At 42.3% G+C, this 17356-nt stretch overlaps 2 protein-coding genes across 2 annotated transcripts; one reads left to right on the top strand and one right to left on the bottom strand.

Moving 5' to 3' along the window:
• The first annotated feature begins 7 nt into the window (after positions 1-7).
• On the top strand, positions 8-11582 carry PIF1 (PIF1 5'-to-3' DNA helicase). The gene is made up of 12 exons (XM_060231632.1): positions 8-599; positions 1868-1997; positions 2365-2490; positions 2578-2731; positions 4063-4177; positions 4255-4361; positions 5117-5256; positions 5691-5797; positions 6587-6674; positions 7579-7724; positions 9049-9240; positions 11169-11582. The coding sequence occupies exons 1-12, from the start codon at positions 48-50 to the stop codon at positions 11202-11204; spliced, it is 1893 nt and encodes a 630-aa protein (XP_060087615.1). The 5' UTR covers positions 8-47; the 3' UTR covers positions 11205-11582.
• SNAPC2 (small nuclear RNA activating complex polypeptide 2) lies at positions 10591-16506 on the bottom strand. Its single transcript, XM_060231633.1, has 5 exons — positions 16075-16506; positions 14284-14397; positions 14138-14206; positions 13676-13913; positions 10591-12363 (listed from the first exon to the last, which is right to left on the bottom strand). Exons 1-5 carry the CDS (start codon positions 16252-16254, stop codon positions 11990-11992), a joined length of 975 nt encoding a protein of 324 aa, XP_060087616.1. The 5' UTR covers positions 16255-16506; the 3' UTR covers positions 10591-11989.
• Between the last annotated feature and the right edge of the window lie 850 nt (positions 16507-17356).

Here is a 17356-nt window from a genome sequence, read left to right as displayed (position 1 = left end):
ATCTTAGCCAGTGTTGGTTTCCAGTTTCTCTGCAATTTAGGGACAGAATGCAAGCAAGCCTCCAGTCGGATGGGCGGGTTCGTTGCACTGTAGCAATAGAGCATTTGGGTGCAGCGGTCCCGGGTCGAGTGCTGCTCCGAGACGCCTGGGTGACCTTAGGTCGTGATGAGTTCCGAGAGCTGGTGTTGCAAGTTACAAATAGCAGCGGCTCGGAGATTCCCCGCAACTTCCCATTACGTCGGGATGGAGTACGACTGTTTACACGTTTCGTAAAGGATGGGAAGAGCTCGGTGCGTTTGGGTTCAGGTACAAAGCACGTACAGCTGCTGTTCTCCAACTGTCCTCCCGACCAATTGCGCCGCTTCATTCAGACGTTGCGCATCAAGATCAAAGCAACACAGGAAGGAATCAGACCCGTGACTGAACGGACGAGGCTTCTCTCTGGCCTGCCACGCACCTTCGACACAGTCAGTCCTGTGCAGGCCCGCGACTTGCAACAGGGGAAGGTCAGTCAAACCTTACCAGATGTTGCAGCTACCCCCACAAAAGGCTGTGAACCTCGAAAACGTGTCCGGGTCGAATCGGTGGACGGCAACCAGGTGAGACTTCGGCTTGAACATGTAAACACTCTTGAGAAGAGAAGCCTTGACTGGATTCAAGCTTGCTTGGGCATGCTCCAGCGTGATAGCTCTAGCTACTGATTTGAGGTATTATGCAACGGAACTAGAAATGCTCTTTGCACGTCGTTACAGGCATAAATTTATTTATAGTCTTAGGGAGACGCAGGGAAGATTACTGGCTATAAACAGTACAGCGAGATAGTATAGAACGACCAAATATCAATACAAAGGACTAGAATTATAGATTTAGTAAACTATAAACAATTTAAAGGCAAAGTATACTACTGTAAGCAATAGAGAAAGTGGCATTACAAAATAAAACAATGCAGTTAGAGCAGGTGATAACTACAGTAGTCATTGAAGTGGACTACCATCCTATTCTATTATAAAGATGCTATCCTTATTTATTTAAGTATCTTTAAGTACATTACATTGCATGTTTCAAGTCTGGGTTGTGGCACTGAAGGTATACTTTAAAGTAAGCTTTGCCTAGAAGTGGCTCTGTATGACTGGGAAAGCAGATCCAGCACTTTTCCTATAGTTCTTTGTTCATTTAAATAATAATAAAAGCCAGTGTGGAGAAAATCCATCAACTGCATTAGAAGGCATGGGGTGGACTTGACTTCCCTTTATGCCTGTGTTGGGTAATGAGTGGACAGGTTTGTGGGGCTCTCTCCTTCTTTGTTGCTGCTCAGAGTTAGCACAAGCATACCACCCTCTGAAGCAAGGGATGTGCAAGTGTAGTTAAATACAGACTGGGAATTGGTGTCATTTGATCCCTCATATTTTCCTGCAAGAGTAGGTACACTGCAACCCTTGGACCTCAGTGTGCACATGGCCTACTTTTATATATATAGTGGCAATAAACATCCTTGTAATGTTTCAGGTGTTCAAAGCCCTTTACCTACATTTTTTGTAACCCTTATAATAGGTATATATGCTAAACCAGAAGTAGTATTTCTGTACTGCAAATTTAGTGGCTAATGGTGAAAACAGCTGCTTGTATGACATGCAATTTGAAAAGGAAAGTTTCACAATTTTGGCTTAACATATCATACTTGCAAACCAAAATTCCTCTTCCTTGAATTAACTAACAGATTGCTGTTCAAATTGCATTTTCCTCCACTCTGGTGGTTTTATGTAAGAGAGAGGGTAGTGTTGGTGTAGAATTGTTATAAGCACTTTAGATTTGTTGAGTTTTGTCTTGGAGAGTTGGCTTTGTTTCAGAGTGTGGTACTTCCTTCCAGGTGACTGAAATACAACCAATGAAGAAGCCGCTTTGGTTGAAGCACTCCAAAGCAACACTCACACAGGAGCAGTCAATGGTGCTGAATGCAGTCCTGAGAGGAAAGAATGTCTTCTTCACAGGCAGTGCTGGTGAGACAAGAGAGGGTGGGAGGAAGAGATGCTTTATTTGGCAGGAATGCAGCTGCCTTATCTGCAATATTATGAGTTTCCCATCATTGTAGTTCATGCAGCTCCGAGATGTATTGCACCCCTCCAGTTAATATGCTGAAATCTTATGTTTCTGTTCTGCTTTTGAGATGTAGATGGGAAGAGATTCTCCTGACCTCTACTCACTGAATAATACTTTCTCTAATTAAGCATTATTAGTATCTATCTTGTAAATGGTCCTCGTGCAATGGAAAGTTGCAGATGGGTAGAGAGAATGTGAGAATAGAATTGAAAGGCAAACTTAACTGACAAGGGCTGTATGTGTCTAAAACAGCTGTTCTTTCCAAAGGGACTGGAAAATCTTACTTGCTGAAAAAGATCATGGCCTCACTGCCTCCAAACAGCACTTATGCCACAGCCAGCACAGGAGTGGCAGCATGTCAGATTGGTGGCACCACACTGCATGCTTTTGCAGGTAATCAAGACCCTGGGAAGGAAGCAGAATAGAAAGAACTTGATGCCAGAATAAATGATGCTCCCTTTCACCCACAAATTTTTGCAGGTGTTGGTTCTGGAAAGGCCCCCCTGCATCAGTGCATTGAGTTGGCTCAGAGGTCAGGAGTGCGGCTGCAGTGGTTGAATTGCCAGCATCTGATCATTGATGAGATCTCTATGGTAGCTGGTGAATTCTTTGATAAACTGGAGGCCGTGGCCAGGTGTGTATTCACAGGGAACATTCCTATACTTGCTTTTGTTGTGTATGGGGTGGGGTTGATGGTATTAACAAAGCAGGTCACAACTATACCCAATTCTGCCTTGATATAACCTGTGTTTGCATCCTTGGGGATAAAGAAGTAGACTGCAGAGAGATAATCTTTTTATTGAGTAGGGATGCTGTGAGCCTAGGTTCTGTAACAGGAAGCTCTGCAACTGTACATTTACTCTTCAGTACCACATCTAGTGTAAGGTACTACCATGGCTCTAAGGGGACTGTTTCTACTAGCCAACATTTTCCTTGCTTGTCCTCCAGGCAACTGGTTCTACTCCTTAGCCTAATGCTTAGGATTCTGTCCATGTGCCACCCTATTGAAACTCTTATTTTCCCACTCATGGTTGCTGAATAGCACTGAAAGTTCTTTTGCCTCTCTCTGGTGCATTATCTTTCTTGGTACCACATCAGATGTACAGGTATTGCAAGAGAAATGTGATGTTTGGGTTGAACAAGGTGGAAGGCTTTTCATTACATAGTTCTGAAGACAAGAAAAGGTCTATTGCCATTGTCACCACCACCCTGCCCTGTAGCATGGAAGAACAGTGCCTTGCCTTATATAGTGGTGGTTAGAATTGCTGAGAATATGGGTTCATTCACACACTAAGTAATGCACTTTGCAACTGGATTTTTACTGTGTAAGAATAGCAAAATACACTTGCAAAGTCACTGTGTGAAAGCACCCTATATTAGCACATTGCTCAAAATACATAACATTCTCAGCAATCCTAACCATCACTTTATAAGGAAAGGCACAGTTCTTCGATATTACAAGGTAAGCTGGTGGCAGCAATGATCATGATTGAATGTTGTCCTCCAATCTACTCATGGATGATTCGAAAATCCACCTTGTGGTCTTAACTGTAGTGCTGTGCTAGCTCCCTATATCCACAGTAATGCGATATGTTACACAGTTGCAGATATTCTCCTTTGCTTCCACCTACCCATAAAATCTTCTAAAGCTCTTTGCAGATTTAGCAGAGAGCTTTGCCTTAGGCTCTGGAAGGATGATGGACTTGTACAGAGAATCTGAGGACTGTGGCAGAATCTGGATTGTATGATGCAAGGAAAATCACTGGGCTTCTGCGAAGACATAGTCTCCTAGGAACACTGGTATCAAACATGGTAGAAGGATTGTTTGGCTGCCATGGCATGAGTTCAGCTAGTTTCAGGAGTTTTGCATTCCATTCTCTCCTGGAAAAGAGTGATAGCTGCTCACTGAAGGTATCTATTTAACTGCTCACTGAAGGTATCTATTTAACTGTGCTGTGTTGGTAGAACTGTTAGGAAATGTGAGAATCCATTTGGAGGAATCCAACTCATCATCTGTGGAGACTTCCTGCAACTACCCCCTGTCAGCAAAGGCACTGAACAGGCCAAGTTTTGCTTCCAGGTATGCTAAGGCTGATATTGTTCACTGTGTATCCTGCTGCTGGCATATTAACTTCAACCAAAATTGCTCTTTCATAGGCAAAAAGCTGGTGGAAGTGTATCCACTTGAACATGGAATTGACCAAAGTGCAGAGGCAGACTGACAGGGACTTCATTTCTCTTCTGGATGCAGTCCGCCAGGGCAGGTGTGTTGTCAGCTCTTCCTGTAATAGATTCAGTAACTATGATAATGTTCCCAGACTATTCAGTAATCAGCTATTTAAATCTTCCAGGTTTACAGAGGAAAGAAGTTGGTGTAAAAAAAAGTGTACATGCATATATACATGCACATATTACACAGTTAATAATCCTCTTTTGTGTGCAGAGTGAGAGGTGAGGTATATACAACAGTGAGCTCCAGTAAGGAAGTGAGCCAGACACCTGCAGCTAGTGTTAAAACAGTGTATTTACAAACTATATACAAAGTATCCACTAGTGCAGTAACAAACATTAACCTTAGGAACAAAGTGCTCCGCCAGCATCTATCTCTACAAAGAGAGGACTGTCCACTGACAATGCAGTCCATATATATGTCCATCAGCCAATCCAGGCAGTCCATAGTCATGCTGACTCAGCAGGTACTTTCCACCTGTCCTTAACCAGCCAGAACCGGCTCGCTGACAAGGCCACTGTGACCTAGCCTGTCAGTTAGATCTCCTGCTGGCACGTTGCACCTGTCAAACTGTGTAAAGGAAGACTTAATAACAACAGTTATAGCTTCAGTGTTTTCACAGAAGGAAAAAATGCAAGGTAGATGTGGCCGGCAAGGTATTATGTTGAACTTGTCTAGGTATACGTCTAGATAGGTTATTGGGTTAGGATAATGATTTTTGGTGTTTCTTCGTAAATACTCCAGGTTTTTGTTGTCTTGTTTGTAAATGTTCTCATCGCTCCTTGTCAGATGCACAGATGAGGTCACCAAACAGCTGACTGCAACAGCAGCCCACAGGGTAGAAAGAGATGGAATCCTGGCCACTCAGTTGTGCACCCACAAGGATGATGTGGAATTAACAAATGCAAAACGACTGAGGGAGCTGTCTGGTGAGAATGCTGAAGGGAAAGGCTGTACAAACCACTGCAAGGGATTGGGAGACTTCCAGTTCTGGCAAGATCTGTAGATGGCAGAGGTCAACAGTAGGGATCTTGCTGTTCAGAAAGAAGCTACTACAGAAGTGTAAAGGAACATTAGAGAATCAGATCACATGACTCACCAGCAATAAAGCTTCCCTGTCCTGAGATTCATCTGCTAGTATTTGATGGAAGTTTTGCTTAGGCTGAAGGGAAGGGATTAGTTTTGTGTGGTGGGATCTGGGATTTTGTGGATGTTTTGGGAGTGACATTTAGAGTCATGTGTAATGCCTGAGGGTTCAGTATCTAGAGCTATAGAAATGCCTGGGGTCTTTATAGGGAAACAAATGTGGGGCATTAAGGAGTGAAGAGATTACAAGCTTGTTCATGTGATTTGTCCTTTGTAGGAGATTCAAGGTTCTTCAAGGCTGTGGATAGTGATCCTGTGTTGGTGAAAACTTTAGATGTGCAGTGTCCTGTAAGCAGCATCATTGAACTTAAAATAGGTGCCCAGGTAAGTAGAAAACATGGCATGTAGCATTGCCTAGGTTTAGAAGCAGTTCATGGGTTGGCAATGGGATTTGACCTCAGCCTGAGAAGGTTATTTCCATTACTTTGCTCTCTAATATCACAGGTTTGACTGTTTTCATTGTATCATATAAAAAGAAGTTGTTATCCCTAGACATCTTGGAGTTCCCCTGGTGTCCAACATGACCTCATCTGAGATTATGGATAAAGTTTGTCTCTGTTGCTTCAGTGAACAAGCATAGCAAAAGGCTGGTTTTCTATGGCCAGTATTGAGTCATATGGCTAGTTGGCTGCATTTACAGATAACCACTGGCTGTAATTTGGATTATTAATGTTAGAAACTTGAGTTGATCTGAGAATTCTTTGTATATGCTCATTACTTTACTTGCTAAGTGATTTTCAGTTACTTCTGTCCCATTAAGACTAATGTCTGTCTAGTAAATACATGTATGGTTACAAGTGATAAAGCCTCCTGGAGGTAGGAATTGTAAATGAGAGAGGCAAGCCTCATTAGAGTGTCAGCTGAGTATATATTGGGATGAGAGTGCATGGGCCTGTTCCTTCTAGTCCACATAGTATGTTGGCTTTGCATCATTTCTGAAGATCTGCAAACTCTGGCATTCCAAGACTTTCAAATTCTGGAGAAAATCATGGATTTTTTTGAAAAATAGCAACAACATATGAGACCATGCTTTTTCACAGGGTCTGAGGATAGGTAAACCCTTTTGTGTGTTCTGTGATGTATTATGGTGGTTTTTGCACCTTTTCCCAATAGGTTATGCTTACCAAGAATCTGGATGTGTCCCAGAGCTTGGTGAATGGGGCTCGTGGAGTTGTGATTGGTTTTGAAACTGAAGGAAAAGGTTAGTTTCTAAAAGGCATATTTCAGAGAGGCTTTAGTCCAGGGGTGTCAAACATGCAGCCCGGGGGCTGAATCAGGCCCCCCGAGGGCTCCTATCAGCTCCCAAGCTACTGGCTATCATCTGCTTCCTTCTTGCTCGCTCTCCCTTCCTTCTGCATCACAGCTTGCTTTGCCAGGCTTGCTCAATCGCACAGGAGCTACAAAAGTAAAGCCTCTATTTTCTCCATTAGTTGAGACTCCCCCCCCCCCTTGGGGAAGAAAGGGAAGGGATAACTTGCTTTGCCAGGCTCTCTCAATCACACCGCAGAGCCACTGAGCCAAGCCTCTCTTCCTTCTATTGGCTGAAACTCCTCTCCATTCTGGTCCCCTGGGGAAGGGAGGAAAGAACCAGAGCTTCCTTTAACCAGTTCCCTGGATCCCATGGGAAAGATACAAAGAAAGCACCTTTAAGACTAACAAGTGCTAATGTTTTAAGCATGTTTTAAGGGTTTTTTTTAAAAAATTGTTTGTGTCCTTTATAGAGTTTATATCTCTGCTACCTAATATTAAATAGGTACACACATGGCACAGCCTGACATGGCCTGGCCCTACTAGGTCTCATTTATGTCAGATCTCGCCCTTGGGTTTGACACCCCTGCTTTAGTCTGTTTCCTTAAAAAAGGGAGCACCTCTGCTCTCCAAGTTTTTTGAAAAATAACTGCTTTCCTTTGTCCCCTAGCTTTTTTTCTTTGCTACCCCATCTTAACTGTAATTAAACTTGATATATTCATTTGGAGTGGTTGATGCAGACTGGTGGAGGAGCTTTGGGAACTATTATGAAGCAACTTGGGACACATAATGCCTGCTTCCAAGGCTCTAGGCATAAGAAAGAATGCTTCAGGATCTAACTTGGATTCTTCCTACAGGGCTGCCTAAAGTGAGGTTTCTGTGTGGTGTTACTACTGTTGTTGGGTTGGAACGATGGGTCTTAAAAGGATCAGCAGGAACACATCTGACTCGCCAACAGGTGCCCTTAAAACTTGCCTGGGCCATTTCCATCCACAAGAGCCAGGTTAGTGAATCTTCCTGTGGTAATCATTGTAGCCAGCTGGCACAGCCATAGTGATCAACTATCAATAAAAGTGAGACTCCTTAAAGGTAACACAGCAGATAAAGTTTACATATCTGAAGTCAAGTTCCCATTGTTGTCTGTCTCATTTCCAAGGAGGCAGCCATGTTAGTTTGTTGTATGAAAGCTAAAACACAAGTCCAGTGGCACCTCATGGACTAAGACAATTTATTCCAGCATAAGCATTTTTGAGTCAGAAGAACTGGCTTGATCAGATACGTCTTCTATCCAAACCAGCTAAAGTTTTACTTGGAGTTACAAACAACAGATAGGTGGGGTTGGGGAGATGTTGCAAAGAGGCTTGTTTGAAATGACAACGTTCAAGAGAAATAAAACTATGCAGTGGCTTTGTTTCATTTTTACATGGTTTTTACACACCAACAATCGGTTTCTGTTTTCCAGGTATTAGTCCAGTCGGCTGTTTCCATAAATACTTGATAAGCCCCGTTGCGCAGAGTGGTAAAGCTGCAGTACTGCAGTTGGAGCCCTCTGCTCATGACCTGAGTTCGATCCCAGCGAAAGCTGGTTCAGGTAGCCGTCTCCAGGTTGACTCAGCCTTCCATCCTTCCGAGGTTGGTAAAATGAGTACCCAGCTTGCTGGGGGGAAAGTGTAGATGGCTGGGGAAGGTAATGGCAAACCACCCCATAAAAAGTCTGCCGTGAAAACGTTGTGAAAGCAACGTCACCCCAGAGTCGGAAGCGACTGTTGCTTGCACCTTTACCTTTTTATAAATACTTGATTTTCACTGAGCCATTTCCTAGTGCCTTATCTAAATTAATTCCCAGTTTAAAAAATGTGACTACCATGTTTGTTCTCCACTTTTGGCCTTTCAAGAGACCTGAGCATGGCTTTTATGTTTTGAAGTGAAAGACTGCCCTGTCCACCTTCCTGCCAGAATGTTACGATGCAATAACAGCACCACCTAGTCTTATAAAGTCTGTAACACATTCTGTACAAGATGCAGACACAAGGCATGAAATAGGTGTGGTTAGGGTGCCTTGGGGACAAGCTCTGTGTTCTGTGCATAAATTAACCATAGGGAAATAGTAAAAGAGGTCTATTCTTGCAGCAGGTATAGCCATTTAATTAATTGCTGCAGCCCCATTAATGATTGTAGGGATATTTTCTTCCCAGTATGACATCTGAATATTGCCTCATTGTATCAAGTAAGAACAATACAGGTATCCTATTGCATTGTTTTATCAATATACTAATTGCTCCAGAGGGTACCCACTACCTTACAGACTTCTCTTTTTCCAATATTAGGGTATGTCTCTAGACTGTGTTGAAATCTCTCTAGCTCGTGTGTTTGAGTGTGGTCAGGCTTATGTAGCACTCTCTCGGGCACGTAGCCTTGCAGGCCTTCGTGTTTTGGATTTTGATCCCAAGGTAGTGAAAGCTAATTCTTGTGTGTTGCAGTTCTACAGTCGCTTGAGGAAAGAACAATTTTTAGCTCAGGTAATGTGAATGTGTTATTAAGCTACTCTAATCAGATATAATGTAGACACCTTTTGCATTTATGTATATTCTACACGGAATAGAAATGCAGTAGAAGTACTAGAGGAGACTGGAACCAGGGTGGATTTTATCTAAATTGTGATTTATAGTCAGTAAGACTCAATTTAAATCATGGTTTTCTAAATAAAGGCTAATCCTTGCTGGCCTTACTATTTACAAGCCAGATGGTTTCATTTTAACATAACTTTTCAAGTTAGTTTTAGTTACATAGATAATTATGGAATCACTGCAAAGTGAACTGTCTCCAGTTTAATAGGTTATTTATTCATATTTGGACAACATTTCTGCTGTATTTTATTGGAAGGATAAAAATAATCATTAACAATTAAGAACATAAGAGAAGCCATGTTGGATCAGGTCAATGGCCCATCCAGTCCAACACTGTGTCACACAGTGGCCAAAAAACCGAAGTGCCATCAAGAGTCCACCAACGGGGCTAGAAGCCCTTCCACTGTGCCCCACCCCCCCAGCACAAGAATAGAGAGCATCACTACCCTAGAGTCCCAACAATAAGCTGTGGCTAATAGCCACTGCTGGCCCTCTGCTCCATATGCTTATTAACGAAATCAGTAGCATATATATTCTTGTACAGGCTTACACTTCCATGAGGATACATTCATAAAGATCTCAAAATTTCTGGAGTGTTCTGCTTAGAAAATACTGCTTGCCCCTCTCTCCTCTCCCTTAGTTCTTAACATTTCTTTCTTATCCAAACCTATTCCACCCAGTCTTATATTCACTGAACTTCTTGAAACCCAGCAGTTAAGAGATAAGGGGTTGATTCTGTGTGCATAGATTTGCAGAGGACCAATAGAACAAAGTAGGAGTCCTGTAGCACCAACAAAGTTTTATTCAGAATGTAAGCTTTCATATGCATACATACTTCTTCAGACAATAGAATGAGGAAGTATGCATGCATACAAAAGCTTAAATTCTGAATAAAACTTTGTTGGTCTTAAAGGTGCTATAGGACTCCTACTTTGTTCAATTGCTTCAGAACAACACGGCTGCCCACCTGGATCTATCTACAGAGGACCAATAGGACTGAGGTTTCTTAACTTTGTGTGTTTATTTTACATCATTTTTGCTGTGAAGGGGCATGTTATCTCTGCAGGCACAAATTCAGTTTTGAGAACTGCAAAACCAAGCACCCATGGTAATATCTTCTAGAGAGAGAAACTGCCTGAAATAATCTTACACAAACCTCTGGGAAAACATGATACTGTGAATTGATTAATAGAATTCATTTTCCAAAAAAATTAAATATTACATGAGTATATAGCCTCATTATACTGAATTAAGAACCAATCTTTATTTCATGATAACATTTATAATGCAGCATTTTCAATAGAAAACTATCTTTAGATCAATTTTTTCCTCAAAGCATTTTATTTAAAATTCAATGTAAATTTTAAAAAATCTGATTTTTTATTGGAACCCAAACCTCACATCTACTAAGCACAATTGCATATATGTGGTACCAAACCCCAATAGTAAAAATTAAGGTACATGTATTTGCAATTTTGCTTGTAGAAACAAAGGCATTTATAACTTCAAAATTCCATAAATATGCTAAATATTGCAATTTTATCTGCTAATTGAGTTATAAATGTTGTCAAACAAGTAACACTAGTTTATGTTTGATAGAACAGAAAGTATTACATTTATTTCAGTTCTTCCCAGAATTTCTGGTTTGTTTTTTTTTAAAGTGACTTCCATGGCTTCAAAATTTTCCAGAAATTTTACACATATGTAGTCCAGCCAGTGTTGCATTATCTATAGATCACAATGAATGCTGTATCTCCATTCTGATTAAATGTTTCCCTTTCTGCGAGATCATTCATGGAACTTCTGTGTTTACTCTTTAGGCTTCTCTGAACTCCTACATGATAAAGGAAAGATAATGAAAACTGAGACAACAATACAAATTCAGAGCATTCCATTTTTTTTGTTTATCATTTGCTGAATAATCTGTAACTACTGTTTGGAAAACTACTTTTGTTGGCTGGTCTGGCTTGACTGCTCAAGGGGCATGTGTCCACCTTGAAGTATCCTTTTCTACAATAACAGATCAACCTTGGGCACATGGATATACCAGAGTCATGTCTCAAAGCAAAATCACAAACTGGAAGAGAAGGGCATTAAGCTAAAGCTCAGCAAATACTTGTCATGGTTGACTAGTCAATTTTATTTCTGTTTAGCTTATATGTATGTATGTATGTGATGGGAATTTGTCACAAAGAATAAGCAACTTACAAGTAAAAGCTACCTATTCTTTCAAATTGCTCTTACTTTGACTGCCTTAGTTTTCAGCTTTCAAAAATGGTACTAGGCAGCTGCTCTGTATTCTATATGTCACACAATTCCTCACCAGTATCTTAAATTATACACAGTCTAAGGCAGTTATACCTGTGAAACCATTTCTAATCCCAAAATACCAGAGGCGGTAGAAATGCAAGTATGAATCTCTAGGTTAGAATCAGCCAGTCTAGTAATGTACTGTTGAAATGATCCAGGAGAAACACTGGTATGAGACAAGCTAAAAGCAATGTACATAATCTACTGAGGAATACTTAAAGCAAGCAAATATTGTCCACAACAAAATCCGTGGCAAGACAACAATCTAGGTTTCCTCCTCAGAACTAGTATCACATAAGAGTTTTTAAAAAGATTACAGAATCTGATTTCTTCAATCCAAGCTCATTTTCTTTCGTGCCAAAATATCCAAAGGAAGTAAGAATGAGTTCAGAGGACAGACACCTAGAGACTTCCAGTCCATCACTGCAGCTTCAAGAGTATCAGCACTGGAATCACCTGTAGCGCTAACATCTTCTTTATGTTGTGGATGGCAGTTACTGATCTGGTACAGAGGGAGAGACTTGCGTAAATCTCTGCCACTGCTGTTAGGCTGGCTTGAATCTGATTCTATTCTGCTGCTTTCACCAGCATAATAGCCATTCAATTCCATACAGCATTTGTGCAAGTGGCTCCTCAGCTTCACAATATCTAGGAAAACCAGCTCTTCTGGAAGTGATAGCAACAGATCCAGGACCACAGCTGCCTCTACAAAAATGAAAACACAAGAGATAGTAGCTGCCTACATGCAATCCTTTGGCCTGTGCCCCATTGCAGCTTCTCATATTTCTTGCCTGTGTCTGCTCTGACTCAGCACTTCTATCCAGCAAGAATGGCAGAATACTTTTTTTGACTTCTCCCATTTACTATCCATTCAGATTTTAATTCTACTCTAGAGTCTCATAATATGCAGTACGAACAGTTACCCAGCACTTCCATTTGTTAAGAGAAAAGCCAACCAACTATATTTTAAGCACTTCTATTCTTCTCTTACCTGCTTCTCTACTCCTTTTTCCAATTCTCATGCCCTTCCCAATTCTTACAAATGGTGACATTAACATTGCTATCTACTACTTCTATTGAGCTATCTTCCACAACAGTAAAATAATCAAAATACAGATGGGCAGCAATTCTGGTCTGAAGCAACAGAACAAAGTTAGAGTCCAGCAGCACCTTTAAGACCAACAAAGTTTTATTGAGAATGTAAGCTTTTGAGTGCTTCAAACAGGCTCCTAATTTATTCTTAACAATTAAGAAATCTTATGACATAGATCTCAATCTCCAATTCTGATGTTTATTGCTTTTGCTGTTTTACCCACCCAGTCAACCTAAACTGATGATTACCAGACCCCAACTTTTAATCTGCTAAATATACTTTCACTATTTTGCATACTAATTCATTGCCCACTCTCTATATATGTAGGACTGCTAATTGCATCCCATACTATTGTCTGGTGATGTGTGCTTTTAGCACACGAACGCTTACATTCTCAATAAAACTCTGTCTTTAAGGTGCTACTAGGCTCCAACTGTGTTCTATAATCAAAATACATTCATTTTCTTCTTGTCTCTTCCTTCCTAAATAGTACATATCCCCCCTAGCTTGTACACTCCAGTCTAACTATAACAAACTTGGGACAAGCAACCAGCATTCTTTTTGAGTATACTTTCTTAAGCAATTCTGCGAATGTCAGTGGCACAGTCAATGAGGGGCTGCTTAACAAAAAACACAATGTATTTTCAGTGTAAGAAGCATTCTCCTTCAGTGGATGAAAATCAGGTAAAGAGAAATCATACATGGATTTCAGACTTCAGGGACAAGCAGCATCTAACTTTCTCCATTAACCAGAGATGTAGAAACAAGTTAAAACACATACAACTGCATATAGAGTTGCCTAGAGTTTTTTTGCCTTCCCAGTTTGCACTGGAAATATATGACTGTGAAGTCCTACAGTAGATATCTCTATATCCCTCAGCACTATGAAGTCATTCATCCTTTTTCTGCTGAAACATTACTTACCACCTGGAGAGAGTTCTGGTGCTTTGGACCCACGTGAGAGCATGGAAAGGTACTTGTAGATACTTTCAAAGTCCACATGGAATCCTTGCTCTTCTGCAGGAGCCTCTTCTGCAGTCTGAGAGTCTTCCCTTTCATCATGTGCAGCTGGGGAAGAACACTGTTGGGTCTTTGCATTCACAGGCTTTGGGGGCACAGAATGAAGCAAGCTAAGGGGCTCAGCAGATGCAACAGTTAGAACCTGCGAGAGTGGGAATACAAAGACAAGAAACTTCAAATGAAGAAGTGAATCTGCCCAGTGCCCCAACAGCTAGTTTCCCTGTGCATTTCTCAGCACTTTATTTCAATCTTTCCCCTCCAAATTAGCTGCGAGCAAAGACACAGGCCTCAAATACAACGCCAAAGAGAATGGCCAGAACAGATTCTCTGATGTTAGTAAGGTAACAGGAAATACACCATACTTACCTGAGAAAATGCAGTTGTCTCACTATTCTCAAGGTTCCCTGTCAGCTTCTCAGCCAGCTCTGTCCACACCTAAACCCAAGAAATATCAGATAAAGACCTGAACCCCTTCCAACCCAATCTAACCAATATCCATAAACTTCTTGTACCTCAATAGGTGCTGGAGTTGGGCCTTTCTGCTGTTGACTCTTGAGAGACTGATATTGTGCCTTGACTGCTTCCTTCGCAACCCGTTCTTTCAGCAATTGCACAAAGGCCAAAATCTGTGACAGAATATTGTAGAGTTTCAGAAAGTAGCTGTGTTGGCCTGAAGTAGAACAGCCAAATTTAAGTCCAGTAGCACCTTAAAGACTCACATTTTCAGGGTATGTATTTTAGAGTTAAAGTTTCCTTCTTATTGGTATTGCTACTGGACTCAGATCTAGCACTCTCTCTCTCTGAAGCACTCTGGGTAAATGTGCAAAACCTTCCACCTTTGCTTGTAACTTTAAATAGTGGATATATACTTCATGTGTATGCTGAAGTGAACACTGACTCATGTTCAGAAGCTTTAAGCTACCAGACTCCTATTCAATTTTGTGTTCTGAAGATATTAACAAGTTGGTTTTTCTTCCACCAAACACGAACAGATATTACTTAGTTGCTCAGCAAAATGTGTGTATTTTGCCAAAATGAAACCCCAGCCATTGGCAATCCCTAATTCCGTTGTGAATGAACTTCAACTGGTTATTCATGGTGGTTTCCACCTGGGGACATAATTGTGTGGCTCCCCTGTTCCTGATGCAGCTTCTGATACAACAAGTGGCAATGGGGCTTCCACATGGCAGTTTCCTTGTCCCCCAACAAGCCAGCAGCACTCCCTTGGGCCACTAGAGCTTAAAAAAAAAAGTGATAAGCCTTTTCCTGGAGACTTCTTCTTAAAAGAAAGTTGAGGATTCAGGGAAGATGTAACATTGTTATGTTAAAATAATATAATATAATATTTAACTTCAGGCTGTTTTAAAAAGCTGCCAGAATAAATGGCCACCTTAGGCACCATGTCAGGGAAAATGGCTGCTATGAGGCAGATGACAGCTATTCAAGTTTTATTTCAATCAAAGTTTTCAGGTTTTCACGGCTGGTAACATCATTAGGGTTTGTAGAATCTTTTGGGCTCAAGTGGCGTGTTCTACTGGAGAAAGTTTTTCTTCCAGACTTTTAGTTCTCAGCTGCGGAGAACATCCTCAGTGGCTCCGGCTGCAACGCCACAGGATGTTCTCCGCAGCTGAGAACGGAGCGTCTGGAAGAAAAACTTTCTCCAGTAGAACACGCCACTTGAGCCTGAAAGATTCTACAAACCCTAATTTTATTTCAATCTTTTCCAAAACAAAGCAAATTTGAGAAAGGTCAGAGAAAAGCTGAGGCAATGCAGGAAGAAAATCTGTCTCCCAACAGCATTGAACCTGGAGCAAATAACTCTTTACTGGTAACAGCCATATCCAACAGACAGCGGTTTAATCAACATAATAAGCTTATGATCTGCCACTTATTTTCCCAATGGTAAGGAGTACACTTAATCCCCATGATCAAGACGTTTACAGTATGGCCCAGTCACAAACTTGTACTGATTGTGCAAACCCTTTCGCTGGTACTTTAAAAAGCTGTTTTGGAACTTAAGGTGATGCACATAAGGGTCCTAAACACCTCCTATCCAAGCACTGCCCAGCCCCAATTTACATAGTATCCCAATCCTTAAGGATCGCAAGTCATCTTTGCGAAGACCAGTTCCTTCAAGCCAACGCATCTTCCCTCTCCCCTGTCCTAAACCTCGCCCGCGCTCCGGCTATTTTTGCTTCGCCCTGCGGTTACTGGCTGCGCGGAAGAGCCGACCAACTGCCCAAACGGCTGAAGTTCACAGCCGGTCGGACCTCGAACGCTCCTTTTAACAACACCGCACCCACCTCAGCCTCATCTCTCGAAGGCAGATACTTCTTCAGTAGCTCCGGGCGCAGAGGACCCTCGCCATGAGCTCTTAAGGCCTTGAGAAGGCGTCTCTTTTCTCGATCTGTCCAAACGTGGGCTACGGGGGGACCTAGAGCATAGCGAGCAGGAGCAGAACGGCGCCTTGACGGCGGCTTCATGCCAGGGAAAGCGAGAGAGAACTACTTGCCTCCCCTAATTCGGGGTCGCGATGTTTAATCAGTTCCCGTTTCCTCACGTCGCTGCCCTGGTGACAGGCCTCCACTACCCACCCCACAGACACACCTAAGCAGAAACCGCGTTTCCCTGCGCAGTAACTTCCACCAAAATTGTCGCCTACTAATGACGCACTAAGGACGCAAAACGGGCTGACAAAGATCAGACCGGGGAAGAGGAGAGGCTAATGAAGCCCCGCCTCCCTGGACGAATCACGGGGAAAGGAGGGTATGATGGTTGGCGACGTCACCCAAGAGCGCTTGTTGTGGTGTTAAGGGGGTGGCAACTGCTGTTTCGCTGGGATTCTGTAGACGGGGGCGGGGGGGGCTACCCCAGAAGGGAATCCCAAGGCCCCGTTGCCATGGCGACAAAGCCGGGCTCCCTCCAGCGCTGTGGAGTGGAACATATTGTTATTAAATGTGATATTTTAGGCCAGGCGGTCAGAGTCGCTTTAGGGATCTTTGCTCTGTTTCTATGCCAAGGACCCGGAATGAAGAGGGGCTTTGGAGAGGAAACTGGTTTGGGGTTAATTCTGCTTGCGTTGTAGCCGAGAACCGAAGGAAATCTGCCACAGGATCTCTGGGAAAGGGTGTGTGTGTTTCCCACCATTATTAGCCTCGGTATCCTCTTTGACTTCACGGAAATGTAGAGTGCATGCCCACAACAGCAATAAGCGTGTTTATGTGCCCATATTCGCTGCCTAACTGGCAAAAATCCGCAGACAAAACTTTCGCCTCCCATACAGTAATGGAGGACGGGAAGACACTTCCTTGACCTGTTAATTTCTGCTTGTGGTGCAGATGTTAAAAGCAATTATTTGCTGCCCATAAACAGGTGGCCACCTTAGAAATCACCTCAGTAGAAAAATGGCTGCCTGTGCACTGGGCCTTTGCATAGACCTGGAGCATCTGGGAAGTATATGCTGTGCCTTACACCTTTTCCAATTGTATCCTGTTATGGGACTTTTAGTTGCATAAGCGCTAAGGTCAAGCAAATTGAACAGTGCAAATAGTTTCCAAGGATGGCAGCTGGGACTGCATCTGCTTC

The sequence above is a fragment of the Heteronotia binoei genome, chromosome 2, assembly GCF_032191835.1.
Source record: "Heteronotia binoei isolate CCM8104 ecotype False Entrance Well chromosome 2, APGP_CSIRO_Hbin_v1, whole genome shotgun sequence".
Lineage (NCBI taxonomy): Eukaryota > Metazoa > Chordata > Lepidosauria > Squamata > Gekkonidae > Heteronotia > Heteronotia binoei.
This window is presented reverse-complemented; position numbering and strand designations above follow the sequence as displayed.